Raw genomic sequence first — 18,827 nt, forward strand, 5'->3', positions numbered from 1 at the left:
TTATATTTAAAATCTATTAAGTTTTTTTTTATTGAGTTTTACAAATACAAATTTTCCCATTCCCCCCCTTTCCCTCCCTAACCCTCCCTAACCCTCCCCTCCCCCCATGACTTCCCCAAGGTGAAGTCTGGCTATATCGGGACGCTGGAAGCCACAGCCACTCGGTCTTGGAAGGGTTGAGTTGAAGCCTGTTACTCCCCATCCAGATCCGCACGGCCTCCAAGCACCGGGACATCACTTCAAGGGCATCGTTGGGATGGCCTGGGGTGGAGATGTACAGCTGAGTATCGTCAGCGTACTGATGGAATTCCACCCCAAAGCTACGGATGATCTCGCCCAGCGGCTTCACATAAATGTTGAACAAAAGGGGTGAGAGAACCGATCCCTGCGGCACCCCACACACAAGGCGCCTCGGGGTCGACCTCTGCCCCCTGCCAACACTGACTGCGTCCGGTCGGAGAGATGGGAGGAGAACCACTGTAGAACGGTGCCCCCCACTCCCAGCCCCTCCAACCGGCGCAGCATGATACCATGGTCGATGGTATCAAAGATCTAATAGGACCAGGATAGAGGAGCAACCCCTATCCCGAGCCCTCCAGAGATCATCCACCAACGCGACCAATGCCGTTTCCGTGCTGTGCCCAGGCCTGAAGCCAGACTGGCGTGGATCCACATAGACAGCTTCATCCAGGTACCCAGGCAGCTGTCATGCCACCACACTATCAACAACCTTCGCCACGAAGGGAAGATTGGAGACCGGATGATAGTTAGCCAAAACAGCTGGATCCAGAGCAGGCTTCTTGAGGAGGGGCCTCACCACCGCCTCTTTCAAGGCTGATGGCAAGACACCCTCACCCAAAGAAGCATTGATAATACCCTGGAGCCAGCCTCGCGTAACCTCCCGGGAGGCCAGTACTAGCCAGGAAGGACACGGGTCCAATAAACATGTGGTCGCATTCAGCCGCCCCAGTATCCTGTCCACGTCCTCGGGAGCAACAGGATCGAACTCCTCCCAAATGACATTCTCAAGACCGGCCTCCATCATCCCGCCTGTACCTACCCAGTCGGAAACCAGGCCTTCCCGAATCTGAGTGATTTTATCGTGCAGATACTGAACAAAATCCTCAGCACGACCCTGCAAGTATCATACTTTACCGCCCATCTATTCTACCTCCTGTGTACTATGCATTTCTACATGACATTCAACTATTCTACTCCCTGTATACTATACATTTCTACACAACATTCAGCTAAAAGCTATCTGGTACTTCTTAGTTTGGTATTTATTCTGCACATAATCTATCCATTTCTTCCACTCCCATGCATAGGTCTCTTGAGTCCAGTCTTTTAAATATGCTGATATCTTCACCATTTCTGCAAAACTGGCCACCTTCAAAGTCCATTCTTCAATAGTAGGCATAACATCCCTTTTCCAATATTGACCAATCAGTAACCTAGCTGCTGTCACCATATACAATATCAATTTTGTTTCACCCAATGAAAAGTCCTTAACTATGCCCAATAGAAACAATTGAGGAGAAAATTGGAGTTTTTTCTTCAGAACATTTTGCATAACCCACCAATTTTTTATCCAAAAAGCCTTCACTTTCTTGCAAGTCCACCATATATGATAATATGTAGCATCTAAACAATCACATCTCCAACATTTTGGTTGAACATTAGGATACATGCACGACAATTTCTTAGGATCTAAATGCCACCTATAAAACATTTTGTAAAAATTTTCCCTCAAATTCTGTGACTGCATAAATTTAACATTCTGGACCCATATTTTTTCCCACGTTTCCATCATAACTGGTTCTGCAAAGTTTTGCGCCCACTTTATCATACAATCTTTAACCAATTCATTTTCTGAATCTCTTTCTAGCAAAACGTTATAAACCCTCTTGATATGCATTGGGCCTTTCTCTTTTATCTGTCTTACCAATTCTTCTTCATGCAACATTAAACCAGTTTTTTGATCTTCTCTCCATCTCAATTGAAGTTGATTATATTGTAACCAAGTTAAATTGATCCCTTCTTCCAACAGTGTATTTAATGTCTTTAGTTGCCATCTACCCCCCTCATTAAAAAGTACTTCTTTGTATAAACCCCCTCCGAGTGACTTTATATTTGTATTCCGTATAATATGACCAAGATCCAACCACAACGGTATTTTATAATCCCATTTGAACTGGTGCTTCTTCCATACTCTCATCAAGGAGTTTCTAAGTATATGGCTGTTGAATACTTTATCCACTTTATTTTCGTAAAATAAATATGCATGCCAACCAAGTTCAAGGTCATGACTTTCTTTATTGAATATTCCAGTCTTTGTCCTTCCAAACCAATCACTTGCTTGTGTCAACGCTGCTGCTTCATAGTACAGTCGTAGGTTTGGAAGTTTAAGGCCACCCCTTTCACGAACATCTTGCATAATTTTCAGTTTAACTCTCGGCTTTTTCTCATTCCAAACAAAGAATGAGATTATTCACTCCTTTTTGCCATTCCATCAGCTGTTTATCACTTTTAAGCATCAGCTGTTTATCACTTTTAAGCAACTGCAAACATCATGACTAACATAACAAAAACCTTACGTTTTATTTTTGAAACAAAAATAAAAATCTAGGTAGAACATTCATCTTAACTGCTGCTATTCTTCCAAGTAAGGACAGCTGCAGTTTTTTCCAGGTTTCCATATCCTTTTGTACCTTTCGCCACAACACCTCATAATTATTTTGGAACAGTTTTATATTTGAATCTGCAACTTGGACTCCTAGATATCTCACCTTTGGTACTATTTCAAAGCTTGCCTTCCTTTCAAGTTCCTTCTTTTGATCTTCTGTCATCTTTTTAACTATCATCTTGTTTTTTTTCTGATTCAGTCTAAATCCTGATACCATACCATATTCTTCTATAATGTCTTTCATCTGGATTATTGATTCCATCAGTTGTGTTAGGGTAACAACCAGATCGTCTGCAAATGCCCTTGTTCTGTAATCCTCTTGCCTTATAACTATTCCATTCAAAGTACTCGAGTCCCGTATTGTGTTCAACAAGACTTCTAGAGTTAAGATAAACAACAACAGGGATAACGGACAACCTTGTCTTGTGCCTTTTTCTATATTGAAGTTTGTAGTTAAGCTTCCATTAATGATAATTTGTGCTGTTTGCTCTTGATAAATTGCTGAAACCGCCTGCACAAACTGATCCCCAAAGTCCATCTTTTTTAAAGTCTTTAATAGAAAGTTCCAATTCACTCGATCAAAGGCCTTCTCCGCATTCAAAAACGCCAGCACTGCAGAGATCTGTTTATTCTTCTCAAGATATTCCAATAAGTCTATAATTTGCCTCACATTATCCTTCATGTATCTGCCTTCTATAAATCCTGCTTGATCATGATGAATCACCTCTTGGATAACTGGCATTAATCTGTTGGCTAATACTTTTGCAAAAATTTTATAATCCGTATTCAGGAGAGATATTGGTCTAAAATTTTCCGGTTTTGTAGAACCTGTTTCCTCTTTTGGTATCAATGAGACAAAAGCTGCTTTCCATGAAGGGGGTATTTTACCCCCTTGTTGTATGCTACAAAATAAGTCTTTAAGATGTTCAATCATTTCTACTTGTAAAGTTTTATAATACACCGCAGTTAAACCATCCGTCCCTGGAGCTTTAGCTGTTTTCAGTTGTTTAATAGCAACGATAATCTCCTCAGCTGTTATTGGTTGACTCGTTCTTTCCTTGTGATCACTAGAAATTTTCATAACTCTCCTTTCTTCTAGATATTTATTTATAAGTTCATTCTGTATATCATCTTTGGCATATAGTTTGGTATAGTAATCTAAGAAGGCTTCTTTGATTAGTCTTTGTTGAAAAACTTCCTTCCCTCCATACTCAATACTGCCAATAGTCCGAGTACTCTGCTGCTTCCTCAATGTGTAAGCCAGCCACCTGCCCGGTTTATTAGTGTTACAGAATGTATTATGTTTCGCAAATTGTAAATTAGTTGCTGCTTGTTCCGCTGTGAGCATTTGAAATTGATCTTTCAAAAGTTTTATAATTCCTTGTAGTTTTTCATCTGTTGGATTTTTTATGAGTAACTGTTTTTTCTTTATCTCTCCTTCCATTTCTAATCTTTTTCTTTGTTGATTTAATTTAAGTTTAGAATTCATGTAGATCAGTACCCCCTGCATATACGCCTTGCTCGCGTCCCAAACAATTTCAATAGGGGTACCCTTATTCAAATTCATTTCAAAAAATTCCTTCATTTGTTTTTTGAGTTCATTTACATTCTTTTCATATCTAAACAAATTTTCATTTACTCTCCACAATCTTCTCTCATTCTTTCCCATTTCTCTTTCTATCCATACCGGGCTATGGTCAGTTAAAGTCCTCGGAAATATCTTTGTTTTCTTTGTTTTTAGAAGTGAATCAGCCATAAGTAGGATAAAATCAATCCTAGAGAAGGATCTATGTCTGTCTGAGAAAAAAGTAAAATCCAGTTCTTTTGGGTTGTGCACTCTCCATATGTCTTTCAATTCCAAATCTTCTTTCATATCGAAAAAGATCTGTGGTAATTTAACACATGACTTTGCCAAACTCTTTTTATCTTTTTTGGGATCTATTACTCCATTCCAATCTCCCATAAGTAAAATAGATCTATAGTCCCATTGTAATATTTTAGAGTACAATATTTTGTAAAAATTTTCTTGTTGCTGATTAGGAGCGTAAATTCCAATCAGCAAAATTGAACCATTATATGTATAAAGTTCAATTGCTATATATCTTCCACAATCATCTGCTTCTATAATTTTAGCTGACAATCTTTTATTTATATAAATCACCACACCATTCTTTTTCTCCGGATTTGAGGCTATAAATTGTGCTCCTAATCTAGACTTTATCAAATATTTTTGATCTTGTATTCTAATATGAGTTTCTTGTAGACAAATAACATCATTATTGAATTGTCTCAGATAATGAAATATTTTCCTTCTTTTCTGTGGTGAGTTCAATCCATTCACATTCCAGGATAAAAACTTAATTGTCATTTGTAGTCTCCTGAAGCGTTAAGAGTATTTGCTGAAGTTTCTGTTCTAGACTGGTAGTCTTCGGCTTAGCTCCTCCCATATCTTCGGATTTTTGTTTTACCATTGGCTCCCTTCTTATCTTGTGGTGGCTTAGACCTCTGCTGTTGTTGTTTCTCTAGAATTTGTTTGTAAGCTGATCGAGTTATACGCTGATCTTTAGCTTTATACGACATCAACTTGAGATCCACTACCACTTCTCTTGTATTTTTGGGTGGTCCACCTATAGCCTCTAAAGGAAGATCCAGCAACGGTTCATCCAAAAAAAAACCTGTTGCTCCTTGAATTTCCATTGCCTCCACCTCCATCTGTTTCCGCTGCTCTTCAAACTCTTGTTCAAATTGCTTCTCTTTATTGCCCTCCTCTACACCTAACACTGAGGATGTACATGGAGATGTTGGGCCAGTTTTAAAAACATTGAAGTAAAATTTTTCCGCTTTTTCAACAGTATTTAATCAATATCTCTCTCCTTGATGCCCCAATATTATGCCAACTGGAGCGTCCCATCTGAATGGAATTTGTTGTTTCTTTAATTCAGTCACCAATAATCCAAAATCCTTTCTATCTCTTAGCATCTTAGGCGGCAACTCTTTATAAATCCCAATCTCCCTTCCATCCACTTGAATAGTAGAAACAAAAGACTTTTGCAAGATATCATTTCTTATTCTTCTATCTGTAAAGTAGATCACCACATCTCTAGGCAATTGCCTTTCCCTTGCCACCCAAGAATTCACTCTGTAGACTTTGTCCATTTTGCACAAAATCTCTTCAGGGTTAACCTTTAGCATCACAGCCAAGGCATCAGCACAAACCCTTCTCAAATCCTCTCTGTTGTTTACTTTTATTCCTCTCAGTCTTACAGCAAACTCCATGAATCTAAATTGCATCATTGTCACTTCATTTTCAATCCTTTGCGTTTTATTGTCCACATTGGAAATTTTATAATCAGCTTCCTTCATTTTAGATTCTACTTCTGAACTAAGTTCTCCCACTTTTTTATCAATCTGAACAACTACTTCTGACAAGCCAGTCACAACTGTCAGTATGTCTCGCTTCATCTTGTCATAGTTTTCTTGAACCACTTCCTTAATTTCCTGTTGAGATTTTTTAAATTTCTGGTCCATAACTTCATTTTGATTCATCAGAGCCGCAGCAATAAATTCCTTCAAATCTTTAAAACCAGTCTCCTGTGCTTGGCTCTGAGTCTGCAAACTTAATGACTGCTCTTGTGACTTATGAGTGGGGGAGCCCCCCCCTGCAGCTTTAGTGGCTGGCTTTGTCTGCTTTGAGGCCATTCTGCCACGCAGTCTGACTCTTTCTAAGAAGGAAGTCTTCCCTCCCTTTTCACCACCACAGAATCCTCTCAGAAATTTCCCCAGCTTTAATCAAGTCTCTAAGGGAGGAAGAACAAATCAAAATCACTTTAAAAAAAACGTTTCCCTTTTTTTCTAGCCAGCGCTGTTGCTTTAAGTACTTTGTAGCGTGTTAAAACACTCAGGCAAATCCACTTTCGCTTTCAGCTTTTTTCCTACCGCTGAAGCCGGACGCCATTTTAGCAGACTGTCACTCTTTCTCCGTTCTTAAATTCAATCACAGGGCTAATACAAATACTTGCAGTTTTGAGTTTCACCCTGATTATTTTTGATAAATCTCTTGGATTTCGCTGGTTATGTTGGTCACGTCGTCTGGCTCTGCTGAATGCAGAGTTGTCCCCGGAGTCTGGAGCCTCGGCGGGCTGGATAGGGAGCCTCACCCTGCTTCCTCCCCAGAAGCAAAAAAGACAATCTGGGGGCTTCACAGGGGGCTCTACCTGGTCTTGCCGGCTCTCCTCACGTTTCCTCAGGAACACAGAGTTTTTCAAGCCTCCTCTCAGCTGTAGAGGCGGCTCTTTACGGGCAGCGGGGCTGGCGGTCTTAAAGAGACCGTCTAGTGATGATGGCGGCGCCAACCGGAAGTCCCAAAAATCTATTAAGTTTGTCCTCTCACAATTAATTTACTTTATGCTGCATGCATGTATAATAAAATTGTGCATATTTTACTTATATACATGAAATGTACGATTAACTTTAGTTTTACAGAAAACCAGGGATAGTGAAGTGAAATTATGGAAGGATTGTGCAATAGTGGATGAGGCAAAACAGATCTAAGTGACTTGGTTCCCATGGGGAAAATACGTTATTCAGAAATGTAACTTTAGATCTGAGGAGTGAAGTATGTGAGGTATCTGAACATCGTTCATATTGACTTGGACTGCTGGGAGTTGCAGTTTAGCATCAGCCCAAGAGCTTCTATCTTTCTCTATCTTTTCTATATACAGTATACATTTATACTCTATATTCCCATCATGTCTTTTGCACTTTTGGTGTTAAAAGAGACAGAAACAACTCAGATGGGCCTAGTATCTAGCTTGTTCAGCAAGGTTTTAGGAATTTTTTTCTTGGTCTACTATTAACTTCTGTGCTATGTACTTTCTATAGACAGAACAGCATTCCTGAAATCACTTACCAGGCTGGAAATTGCAATCATAGGTATCAGAATGGAATATACAAACTAAATGTGGATTAGTTATTCATTAGTTCTTTTTTCAGATTAGAAACCAAATTCAAGAATGTAATATAACAGATGGATGAGGGACAGGAATATTATTCCTAGATCTCAGTGAAGCAATTCATAAAACTGAATTGGTTCAAGGGAATACTTTATGGTGCCATCATGTTTCTGATAACAATTGCCAAAGGACAAACCATTTATATCTATGTTATGTGTGAAAATATGTTTTTCTACAATGCACATTTAGTATACTGCTTGTCATCGTCAGGCGTTCTTTAATAATTGTTTATTGCAGTATTTTCATAAATACAATAAAATTCCTGGTTACAAAGACATGCAAATGGAAATGGAGGGCTTTAGGAAACTGTGTTACTTAATGCTGCCCATTGTATGCTTACTTTGAAATTCTGGATGGACACAGAAATGCCTTCTGTTGGGTCCACTAATAGGAACATAATTATTCTCCATTCTTTGTAGGAATTTACCAGTGTGGCCCAAGCCCGGTCAAGGCCATCAAAAATGGTGAAGTCTACCTTCCCTATGACTCTAAGTTTGTGTTTGCAGCAGTAAATGCAGACAAGATTTTTTGGCGTGTAAAGAATGAGAAGAGCACAAAAGACTGTGTCAAGCTGTGGGAAGAAATTAAGGCAATAGGAAAGAACATCAGCACTAAAGCTGTTGGGAAGAACATCCGTGAAGACATCACTACCCAATACAAATTTCTGGAAGGTAACCAACTGATGCATTTGATCTTTTTTTATCAACAGGGAAATTTATTTTTTCACCTAGTTTATTAATGGTACCCACTTCAGATTTTGAAGTGTGCACTTATGCTGTAAATATATGACTAAAACAAACTTCTATTTTAAAAATAATTCAGCATAATTGTCAGAAAGGTAAATCAATAAGGAACAGCCTTTTCATTGCTAACTGTTCATGCATGGGAGAGTTCTTAGTCTGAAATTCTAAATATTAATAAACTGTTCGATACAAACTTATCTGATATTTATAACTGACAGTGGAAATGATTTCTGATGAACTCAACCTTTTTTCTTGTTCTTGGTTGTTCCTTTTGTTCTGTTTTTTAAGGTACTCACGAGGAAAGAAAATCTGTGGAAACTGCTTACTCCTTCATTTCAAAACTTTCAAGCCATGAATCTATATCACCTCCTAACCTCCTGAAAGCAAATCTGAAACTTGGGGTGGAAGGAAAATATTCTTTGTGGCCTGGGCAGCCAGTTGACCTGAATGTCATTGTAGAGAATGAATCTGTGAGGAGTTGGACTGGCTGCCTTGTTGCCTCGTGTCAGCTTGAATCTTACACTGGGAAAGTATATGCAGACCTTTCAACAATCAAGCAGATTGTCCAGACTGAAGGCAAACCAGGTGTGTGCATGCATGTGTGCATCAAGAACTAGTTTTTGTTACAAGCAGCCTTTTTCTTCTCACTTTTACCTAGACTTTTTATTTGTAGTATTTTCTATATGAACATAAAAAATAGAGGAGCTGTGTCTTCATTGCCTTCCTCTTTTCAGCTTTCTTACTATTTCCATTTCAAAAGAAGGCGGCAATATTTTTTAAAAAGCAGCAAAATTATCCAAATAAAGGACACAATGTCTTCTAGTCTGTGAACTTATCCTTCTCTAGCTGTTCCTTTTTTGTGTTGTTGCAGTTATTCAAATACCTTGGAAAATAACAGCTGACACTTACATGCAAAAAATGATGTCTACTGAGGATGAACTTCTAATCAAAGTAAATATTATTGCTGAAGTTCAAGAAACCAATGAAAAATTCACAAAACAGATTACTTTAAATTTTGAGCACCCACCTCTCAAAATTGAGGTAAGAATAAAATATTCAAAATTTCACTGATAACTGTAAGTATATTATTTTCTTTGCAATAAATATGAAAATGCTTTCTTTCTACTCTCTGTGATTTTTTTTAACTTCATAGTATAGTTTACAACTATGGAATTTCCCATTTGTCTTAGGTATGAATCAGATTTGATCTTCCTTACTTTGAGATTAGCTTCTATGACAAAAAATAAACAGCTATTCAATGATAACATGTGGTTGTGATTGGTATTTAGAACACACTAGACAACCTATGATCCACTGAGTCTTCTTTTGTCAATATTTACGTATCTAGAGAGAGAAACAAGATAACTATGAATGGGCAAAAAAGCAGAGGGAGAGGAAGTGATTTCCGCTTTTCTAACAGCTTCCTCAATGACTTTGTTTGCTGAAAACTGACAGACAGCATCAAAAATCACAATTGTGATTATAGCTGACTGCAGCAGCCCTGCAATGGATGCAAATTTGTGAACAAAACTGGTGGGAATATCTTTGAAATTTCAGTTATCCTGAATAATGGCTTCTGGATTTTCTATATAGCAATAGCACTTATATACCGCTTCACAGTGCTTTACAGCCCTCTCTAAGCGGTTTACAATGTCAGCATATTGCCCCCAACAATCTGGGTCCTCATTTTACTGACCTCGGAAGGATGGAAGGCTGAGTCAGCCTTGAGCCTGGTGAGACCCAAACTGCCAAACTGCTGGCAGCCAGTGATCAGCAGAAGTAGCCTGCAGTACTGCATTCTAACCACTGCATCATTGCAGCTATATATTCTTTTAAGTTACAGGATTTGAGGTACTTTGATTCAAAAATGGTTGCTATTTGATACAAACATTTCAGCTAATTGAAGGTTGCAAACAGACAAGAGACTATAGATGAGGATAGAATTAAGTTAGTTTCCTATATTCTAATAAATTTGATTCAGATAAAATGCTCCTGAGATTAAATAGGGACCTCAGTGCAAATTTTGGGTGATACTAAATCTAATCATAATCATCAGTATGCTGATGACACACAGCTATACATCTCCACCCCAGACCACCCCAATGATGCCCTTGCTGTGATGTCCCGTTGCCTGGAGGCCGTGCGGATCTGGATGGGGAGAAACAAACTCAGACTCAACCCCTCCAAGACCGAGTGGCTATGGCTTCTGGCATCCCGGTATAGTCAGCTGGTACCATCACTGACAATAGGGGATGAGATCTTGCTCCCCACAGAGAGGGCCCGCAACTTGGGTGTCCTCCTGGATTCACGGCTATCTTTAGAAGATCATTTGATGGCTGTGGCCAGGGGTGCCTTTTATCAGGTTCGCCTGATCTGCCAGTTGCGTCCCTTTCTGGATTGGGATGCCTTGCGCACGGTCACTCATGCCCTAGTTACCTCCCGTATGGACTACTGTAATGCTCTCTACATGGGGCTCCCCTTGAAAAGCACCCGGAGGCTCCAACTGGTCCAGAATGTAGCCGCGTGGGTGATTATGGGCGCAGCTCGTTACGCCCATGTAACACCTCTCCTACGCGAGCTGCACTGGCTCCCGGTGGTCTTCTGGGTGCGATTCAAGGTGTTAGTTATCACCTTTAAAGCGCTCCATGGCTTAGGACCTGGGTACCTACGAGACCGTCTTTTGCCACCAATAGCCTCCCACCGACCAGTTCGTTCTCACAGGGAGGGACTACTCAGGGTACCGTCAGTCAAATCATGCCGACTGGCGACTCCCAGGGGGAGGGCCTTCTCTGTGAGGGCTCCAACCCTTTGGAATGAACTGCCCCCGGAGATACGGAATATCCCTGATCTCCGTGCTTTCCGCCGTGCCCTCAAGACCCTGATGTTCCAACAGGCGGGGCTAAACATATGAACATGTGAATGATTTTTTAAATGTTATCTAATTCTGGGTTTTATTTAATTGACCAAACTAAGTAATAATTTTAATTAGCAATTTTATGATGTTTGTGTGTCTATATTTTTCTTGACTGTACACCGCCTTGAGTCCTACGGGAGAAAGGCGATATAGAAATATAATAAATAAATACATAAATAAATAAGTAAATAAATAAATAATCAGTCTAGGATCCTGAACTATTAATGCAAGAACTTCCTCTCCATCCATACTCAGGCTTAAACATCTTCAAATAGTTGTTTGAAAAAAATACTATGATTATGTTCCCTTTACTATCTTTGTATTATATTTGACTTCTATACTGCATTTTCTTTAACTGAATATGTTCAGTTAATTGATTTTTTTATCCTTTTTAGATGGCAGATACTGCAAAGATTAATCAAGATTTTACCTGTGCATTTATCTTCAAGAATACTTTATCCATTCCATTGGAAAACTGCAAATTGTATGTAGAAGGCCTGGGCATTTTTATGATGGAAGTATTTGATCAAGGGTAAGATGAAAATAGCTGAACCACAATTGTTTTCTCTTGTCAGTCAATAGCACACTGAAGCAGTTAGCTTTCTGGACTTAGTGACCATAAATGTACCTCTTCTTTCTGTACATGGTAATGCATGCTATTTTTCTTTGCTTTAAAGTGTGGTACACTAGTCCCATGGTAGTTTAAATGTAACCATAATCACCTCACTGTTATTGTTATTAATGCTGCTAGTTCAACAACTGAACTTGCTCACAGATTGCTAATAAAGCACTAAGAAGCATCTTATTTGGGTTATCATTTGATGCAGGCCCCTATGAAGCATAAGACAATGCAACTTCTAATAGGTAGTTTGGACCATATGGTAGCATTTTTGTCTGCAACTTTTTAAAACAGCCATATGTCTATGGAGATTCTCAGTTATCCAGATCATGGTTATCCCTTGCAGACAGCTGGTCATTTGCTTCTTTTAGCGCGTCATTAAGGTCACCTGGAGGTTTATCAGTGTCATCAGGGTCACCTGAATGTGCCAATGGGTGTGGAGCCTTCTGGGAATTGTTGAAAGGACTGGTTGTAGATAGATAATGTTGTATTCCCCCCCCTCTTTTGAGAGAGGGCTGTTCAATTTTGACACAGATGGCCTCTTTGATCATGAAATGTTGAAATGTTTTCCCTTCATAAGCGCATTGTACAACATAGGAGAACAAACACATCAGGACTAGATTCAGCAGTCCATCTGCATTTAAAAGATACAGGCCACTCTTTTGAAGACAGCAAAGTCCACATTTTGGACAGAGAGAACCAATGGTTTGAAAGAGGGGTCAAGAGGCCATCTATGTCAAAATTGAACAGCCCTCTCTCAACAGAGAGGGAGAGATATGACATCATCTATCTCCAATCTATAACACAATCCTTTCAACAGTTCCAAGAAGACTCCACATCTCAGGTAACCTTGATGACACAGATAAACCTCCAGGTGACCTTAACGACTCACTAAAAGAATGCAAGTGACCAGCTGCCTGCAAGGAATATAAATCCTTCCATTCCCCATCATCCAGTCAGAGCTGAAGTTGCTTCTTAGATGAGAAACGAAACATCTTCAAAGAAAAACCAGAAAGTCAGTTGCCTCTTGAAAAAGCACCTTTGGGATAAAGCTGCCATATTTTTTTTCTTTTGTCAGTCTGTGGCTCCTTTGTGTCTTTTCTTTGAAATTGTTATTTAGGATGACATTAAATTAAGAGGAAGAGACTTAGAGGCTGGAATAGGAACATTGGATGCAACATTCCTGCTCTACATACCTAAGAACATTTCTGGAATGTAAGCAAGCATCATGCAGACCTTTTATGCCACATCGTGTCTGCTGTTTAGGAGATATAGATACCAAATAACTGGTGTTCAGCTACAATTCCACTTATAGATTATGGCAAAATTATCCCTTGCATGCAGATTTTAACTAGAAGTTCTATCCTCAGATTTTTCAAACTAAAGGCTCCTATACAATTCATTTTATCTTTTCTCTCTTAGGGACATAGAGCCTGGTAAAATCTTTAAATCCAAAATAGTGTGTGCTCCAAAGAAGACTGGACTGAAGAAAATAGTGGCCAAACTGAATTCTACTCAGCTAAAAGAAATAACCGTGGAAAAGATTATTTCCATCCTTGAATAGTGATGATGGTATTCCCAAAGATCATCACTTGGTGGCACTAGAGATGCATGTTATGATTTAAGTTTCTAGATTTTGCTTGCAGCCTTGATTGTGGGCCAAAAGATTATATACAGATAAAAGAATTTTAGTAGCTTCAGGGGATTACTATTTTGATTTTATCTAATGGAGTTTTAATAGGATATTGAAGTATGTTTTTAGTTTGCAGAGTTCTGACAGTTTATGACTACGGAAGTCATGATATGTGAAATCTGGAGTTGGAATAATTTAGAAGGAATTTTGTCTTCCTTTAGCTCTGTGGGGCTGGCAAGATTTATGCCTTCTCTTTTCATTTTATAATTTGTAACTGTTCCCCACTGTAGGTCTAATTGCTAATATGCAACATGTTACAAAGCTGCATATACTTTGTTCTTTCATTTAGAATATGCTAGGTAGTGTTTGATATATTAGGCTGGCTTCAAGCTTACTTCCATAATTAATATAACTGACAGAGATTTCAATATTCTTTTCTACACATGTACACTCTATGAATATGGCTCCCAATGAAGCACAAATTAGTGCCTAAAAGTTATTTAAGTGTTTATATCACCAAAATTTAATTATGTCTTTTAGCTCAAAGTATATCTCCACATACTCTACTTTCTCTACCACTTCTAGTTATGAATAGTTCCTATCAAATAAAAATCATGTTTTCTCAATCAATTCTTCTGCTATTCCTTTTGTTACTTTCTTTGTAATAATTTTTAAAATCCATGTGTTGATGTCCTTGCAACTGATCAGTCCTCACTAAGAAATTTGAGAATGTGTAGATCATCTGAGCAGAATCATTTATTTATCCATGCCTAAAAAGGAAGAGTAAATTGTAGACATTTTTACAATGCATACATAAACAGACTATTTTAAATGGGTTTGATGGACACATTGGAAGTACTTTAGTATTCTTTCCTGGCTTTTGTCTCAAACTTTCTGCCCCCACCCTCCACCCCACAAATTGTAGAACCTTCAAAAAGAAAAATACATATATAAACAGCTGAATTAAAATATTACAGTAAATGGATGTAGTGAAGCAGGCTTTTTTTCAGTTTTGCCACAGTTCTAATAAAATAGGTAGAAGCAGCATTAGACAGACAGAATGACTGTATGACTGGGAAATTTATGTTTCTGTAATTTTTTAAAAAATAAACTTCATACAATGCCTTGCGTGGAAGATGTTTTCAAATTTGAGAAGATTCCCACATTTGTATGTTCTTCCCAAGTTCTCAGAGTGATACTCTTTACTCACTAAAACCAATCTGAGTAGTCTGGACAGTCACGTTAGTATGGACAGACAGACACATTTTTTCCCATAAGGATATGAAAAGGTTTTAAATCAACTAGAAGTCTTCAAATAGGTTTCATATCACTTTTAGCTAAGAGATTGGAGGAATTGAGAACTATTTCAGCCTTATTTGCAGTTCATTCAAGAGTGTTTTCAGTATTAATACTCTTTTCTTTTGTGTTAAAATATCAGGTGGGAATTACTAAATCCTGTTTGGAATTAAATGTTAAAATGCACACTAATACATGCAATTATTGGTTTAAAATTGGGTTGGGAGAGCTGTAGCACTCAAGTTAGGGAATGCAGAATGATCAATGTAGTTGTAAAGCAAAAATGAGTGTTTCAATGTGGCATGAAATGAACTTGAAAAGGATAACCAAATAACCTAAAAAAGTCTCCACTTACATGTTCAATACAGTGTTATATAGAATGCTGGAATTAAAACAGATCCTTCATTAATGAAATCTGGCCACTGAGTTACCACCAAAGTTACTGAAAATATATAGAAATTCTGGGCAGTAGGTACCTGTATATTTAATAGAAAAAGAGCTCTAGGAAGGCAGTTTCTTTCATTAGTGAAAATAATAAGGGTTTTAAATGCGCAGGAGAAAGTTGCTTTTGCCCTTTTCTCCATTTGTTTTCAAAACATTCAGCTTAGAATTCAAAAATATTAAAATTGAGTTGTACTAGCATTATGGCAATCACCATAACTGTTTCTGATCAGCTTCAGACTTAATTTGAAGTATAACTAAGATCTGACACAAGCTTCTCAATTACTTGGCAAAATTTCATGAAGATCTATTTTTTATCAGAAATCAAAGGTGACACAAAAGTATTCAGAAATCTGAAATATACACATAATTTCTATCCTGCTTATTAGGACCCTGTGCCTTATACAGATTCAGTTGACAGGTTTTTAAACCTAAACAAACAAACAAACAAAAATAAAATTTAAAAATAAAGTATTGACTTGCATGTCTCAGTGGATTTTACTCAATCTATCTCTTAAATTATTACCAATTTGGAATACTGACAATGCAATATTCTCTGCAATAGATGATTGAATAGCGATATTGGTTATGGAAATAGTTGAATTTTAAGTTTGCTCTATGCTGTAGGACTTGTTTTCATCAGCTGTTGAAAAACAGATATTTGTGCTGCAGATTATGCTTTTAGTAACAGAGACCACCAGGAGGCTGGTTTCCTTTTCAGGAATTGTCAGAGATATGTAACCAGAGATATTATTCTCTAAGAGGGAAGTTGAAGTCAAGTAAAACCCAAATAAATAAATAGATGATTATAGATAGATAGATAGATAGATAGATAGATAGATAGATAGATAGATAGATAGATAGATAGATGATGGACGGACAGATGGCATGACATAATGTAGCATCTGGGTTTCTTTGTTCCAAGAGCCAATATTCAGAAGCCGAATGTGGATAGTCCATGTGAAAGAAGTGAAAGCTTAAATGTGATGGATTTCTAATCTCATTTGACCTCCAGTCACTGCAAGGATTTTGACTGCATAAAATGAGAATTGAGAGACAGGTTTAGATAGTAATTAAGTTCTAAAATAACCTTACAGAAATATCACTTTAAAAGGACTGCAAACACTAAACAATAAGCAGACAAGTATGGGATTAAAAACACAATCATTTAATAAGTAGCATTAACCCAGAATACAGAAAATAAGATACAAAAGAGCAAAAAAAAAAAAAAAAAGAACACAAACATCTGTAAATTCCTACACTCTTTAATTGTATAGGATAAACCACTGTGCAGCCCTACAACTGTTCATGAAAATAGAAAATATATATTTTCCCACATGCTAAATCCCAGCCCAATGTTACTAGTCCCGATTATTTGAATTATAGCACTTTTTGGCTTACTTAGCATCCAGAACAGCTGTATTATATATATTATATATATATAATACAGAGCTTTAAGGCAAGCTGGCTTCAGTTAAGTTACTGGCAGTAATCAGCCATATACCTGGTAATATATATACAGGTAGTCCTCGAGTTACAAATGTAATGGAGCCTGCCCATTGCATTCATAACCCGAGGATTCGTGGGAGTGAATCTCATACCTTGAACGTGATAACTCCCTCCTTTCGCCCACACATTCGCTAATTGAATGTGCAGCTCGTTAAGTGCATATAAGGTATTTTAGGGTGGGGAAGGCCATAGGGGAGGCCACCTGCTTAAGACCACCCAAGGCCTCTTTGACCCACTGAAATACCTCATGCTTCCCACAATTGCTTCCCCAACTCACCCAACCTGCCGCACCGTGTCAGCATGCTAAGATATAGCAATCTGACTCCTCTCCAGCCTTTCAGCCATGCGCCCCTCCAGAGCTCCGTTTTGGCTTGTGCAGGTGTCGTCTGGCACTTTACAGCCCAAAATAGAGTTCCACAGGGGCGCCTCCATCCCTCCAAAGCTCCATTTTGCACTGCAAAGTGCCAGACAACACCTGTGCACACCAAAATGGAGCTTTGGAGAGGCGTGGCCATCCCTCTGAAGCTCCATTTCAGGCTGCAAAGCATGGGACGAGGTCTGCACATGCCAAAATGGAGCTCCAGAGGGGTGCCCCCACCCTCCACAGCTCCATTTTGCACTGCAAAATGCCGGACGAGGCCTGCATAGACCAATAAGAGCTCTGGATGGGCAGGAGTACCCTCCCAAAGTTCTGCTTTACACAGCAAAGTTCCAGATGAGGCCTGCACATGCCAAAATAGAGCTTAGGAGGGGCATGCTCACCTCTTTGCAGTTTTGGGCTGCAAAGTGCCAGACAAGGCCTGTGCACACCAAAACGGAGAGGCGTGGCCAGTCCTCCAAAGTTCCATTTCGGGCTGCAAAGCATGGGATGAGGCCTACACATGGCAAAATGGAGCTCCAGAGGGTGCCCCCACCCCTCCAAAGCTCCATTTTGCACTACAAAGTGTAGGACAAGGCTTGCATATGCCAACAAGAGTTCTAGAGGGGTGGGCAGGTCCCTCTGAAGGTCCGTTTTATGCAGCAAAGTTCCAGATGAGGCCTGCGCACACCAAAACGGAGCTGCAGAGCTCCATTTCGGGTTGCAAAGGTTTTTTTGCAAAGATGGCAAAAGGCTTTGCAAACGGAGGGAAAGCTTCCCTCTGTTTCAGGCATTCACTCCATTTGTAATTTGCCTTTTGCTGCAGATCTTGTCCAAGCTCCATTTGCAGAGAACAGATGTGCAAAGCACTGTGAGACTATGAGAGAGCAATAGCGTGAGATAGAGCGAACAGAATGAGAAGGAACAAGAGCAAAAGACCAGAGAGAAATAAAAACAACTAGGAGAGCAAGACCTATATACAAGTGACAGGAATGGAAGTTGAAACTAAGATGTTGTCAATCAACATAAATGGATTAAATTCTCCTATGAAAAGGAAAAAAACATTTTCATGCCTACAAAAATTAAAATTAGATATAATTTGCCTCCAAGAAGTTCATATTAAAACCCAACATAGTAAACTATTGGAATACTCCAAGATTGGGAAATTATATTTTTCATTAGCAAAACAAAAGAAAAGATGGGTGATTTTATATATCAAGGAAACAATAAATGCTAATCAAATCTATACAGATGAAGAAGGGAAAATTTTGATGGTAGAGTTAGCAATAAACCAAAAAAAAAAAGATACTTCTGATAGTACCATATTTTTTAGTGTATAAGACACACTCCCCCCCCCAAAAAAGTGGGTGGAAATGTCTGTGCGCCTTATACAGTGAATGTTGCCGAAGTCCCACCCACCCACCCTTCGGGCTCTGTATCCCAGCAATTCACCTTCTTGCAGCAAACAGCAAAGAGCCTGGTCAGTTTCAGCACAGCCTTATTTAGCACAAGCAGCTGATTGGCAGTTGGATTGGCCTCCCCGAATACCGCCTAGCAGCTGTTCCAGGCTGCAAGGATCACCACCACTCAACACTGCCATCGCCACCCATCGCTGC

The 18,827-nt window shown here is 38.9% G+C and overlaps 1 protein-coding gene across 1 annotated transcript in view; it reads left to right on the top strand.

The window, feature by feature from the left end:
- Positions 1 to 14,233, top strand: part of TGM4 (transglutaminase 4) — a 73,326-nt gene extending 59,093 nt beyond the window's left edge. Inside the window, exons 10-14 of the mRNA XM_060685955.2 lie at positions 8,118 to 8,369; positions 8,730 to 9,026; positions 9,313 to 9,482; positions 11,751 to 11,887; positions 13,397 to 14,233. Coding sequence (XP_060541938.1) covers positions 8,118 to 8,369; positions 8,730 to 9,026; positions 9,313 to 9,482; positions 11,751 to 11,887; positions 13,397 to 13,538 — 998 coding nt within the window. The 3' untranslated portion in view covers positions 13,539 to 14,233. The remainder of the gene's footprint in view (positions 1 to 8,117; positions 8,370 to 8,729; positions 9,027 to 9,312; positions 9,483 to 11,750; positions 11,888 to 13,396) is intronic.
- Positions 14,234 to 18,827: the final 4,594 nt, after the last annotated feature.

The sequence above is a fragment of the Pantherophis guttatus genome, chromosome 4 (genome assembly GCF_059756535.1).
Source record: "Pantherophis guttatus breed Tessera chromosome 4, ASM5975653v1, whole genome shotgun sequence".
Taxonomy (NCBI): Eukaryota; Metazoa; Chordata; class Lepidosauria; order Squamata; family Colubridae; genus Pantherophis; species Pantherophis guttatus.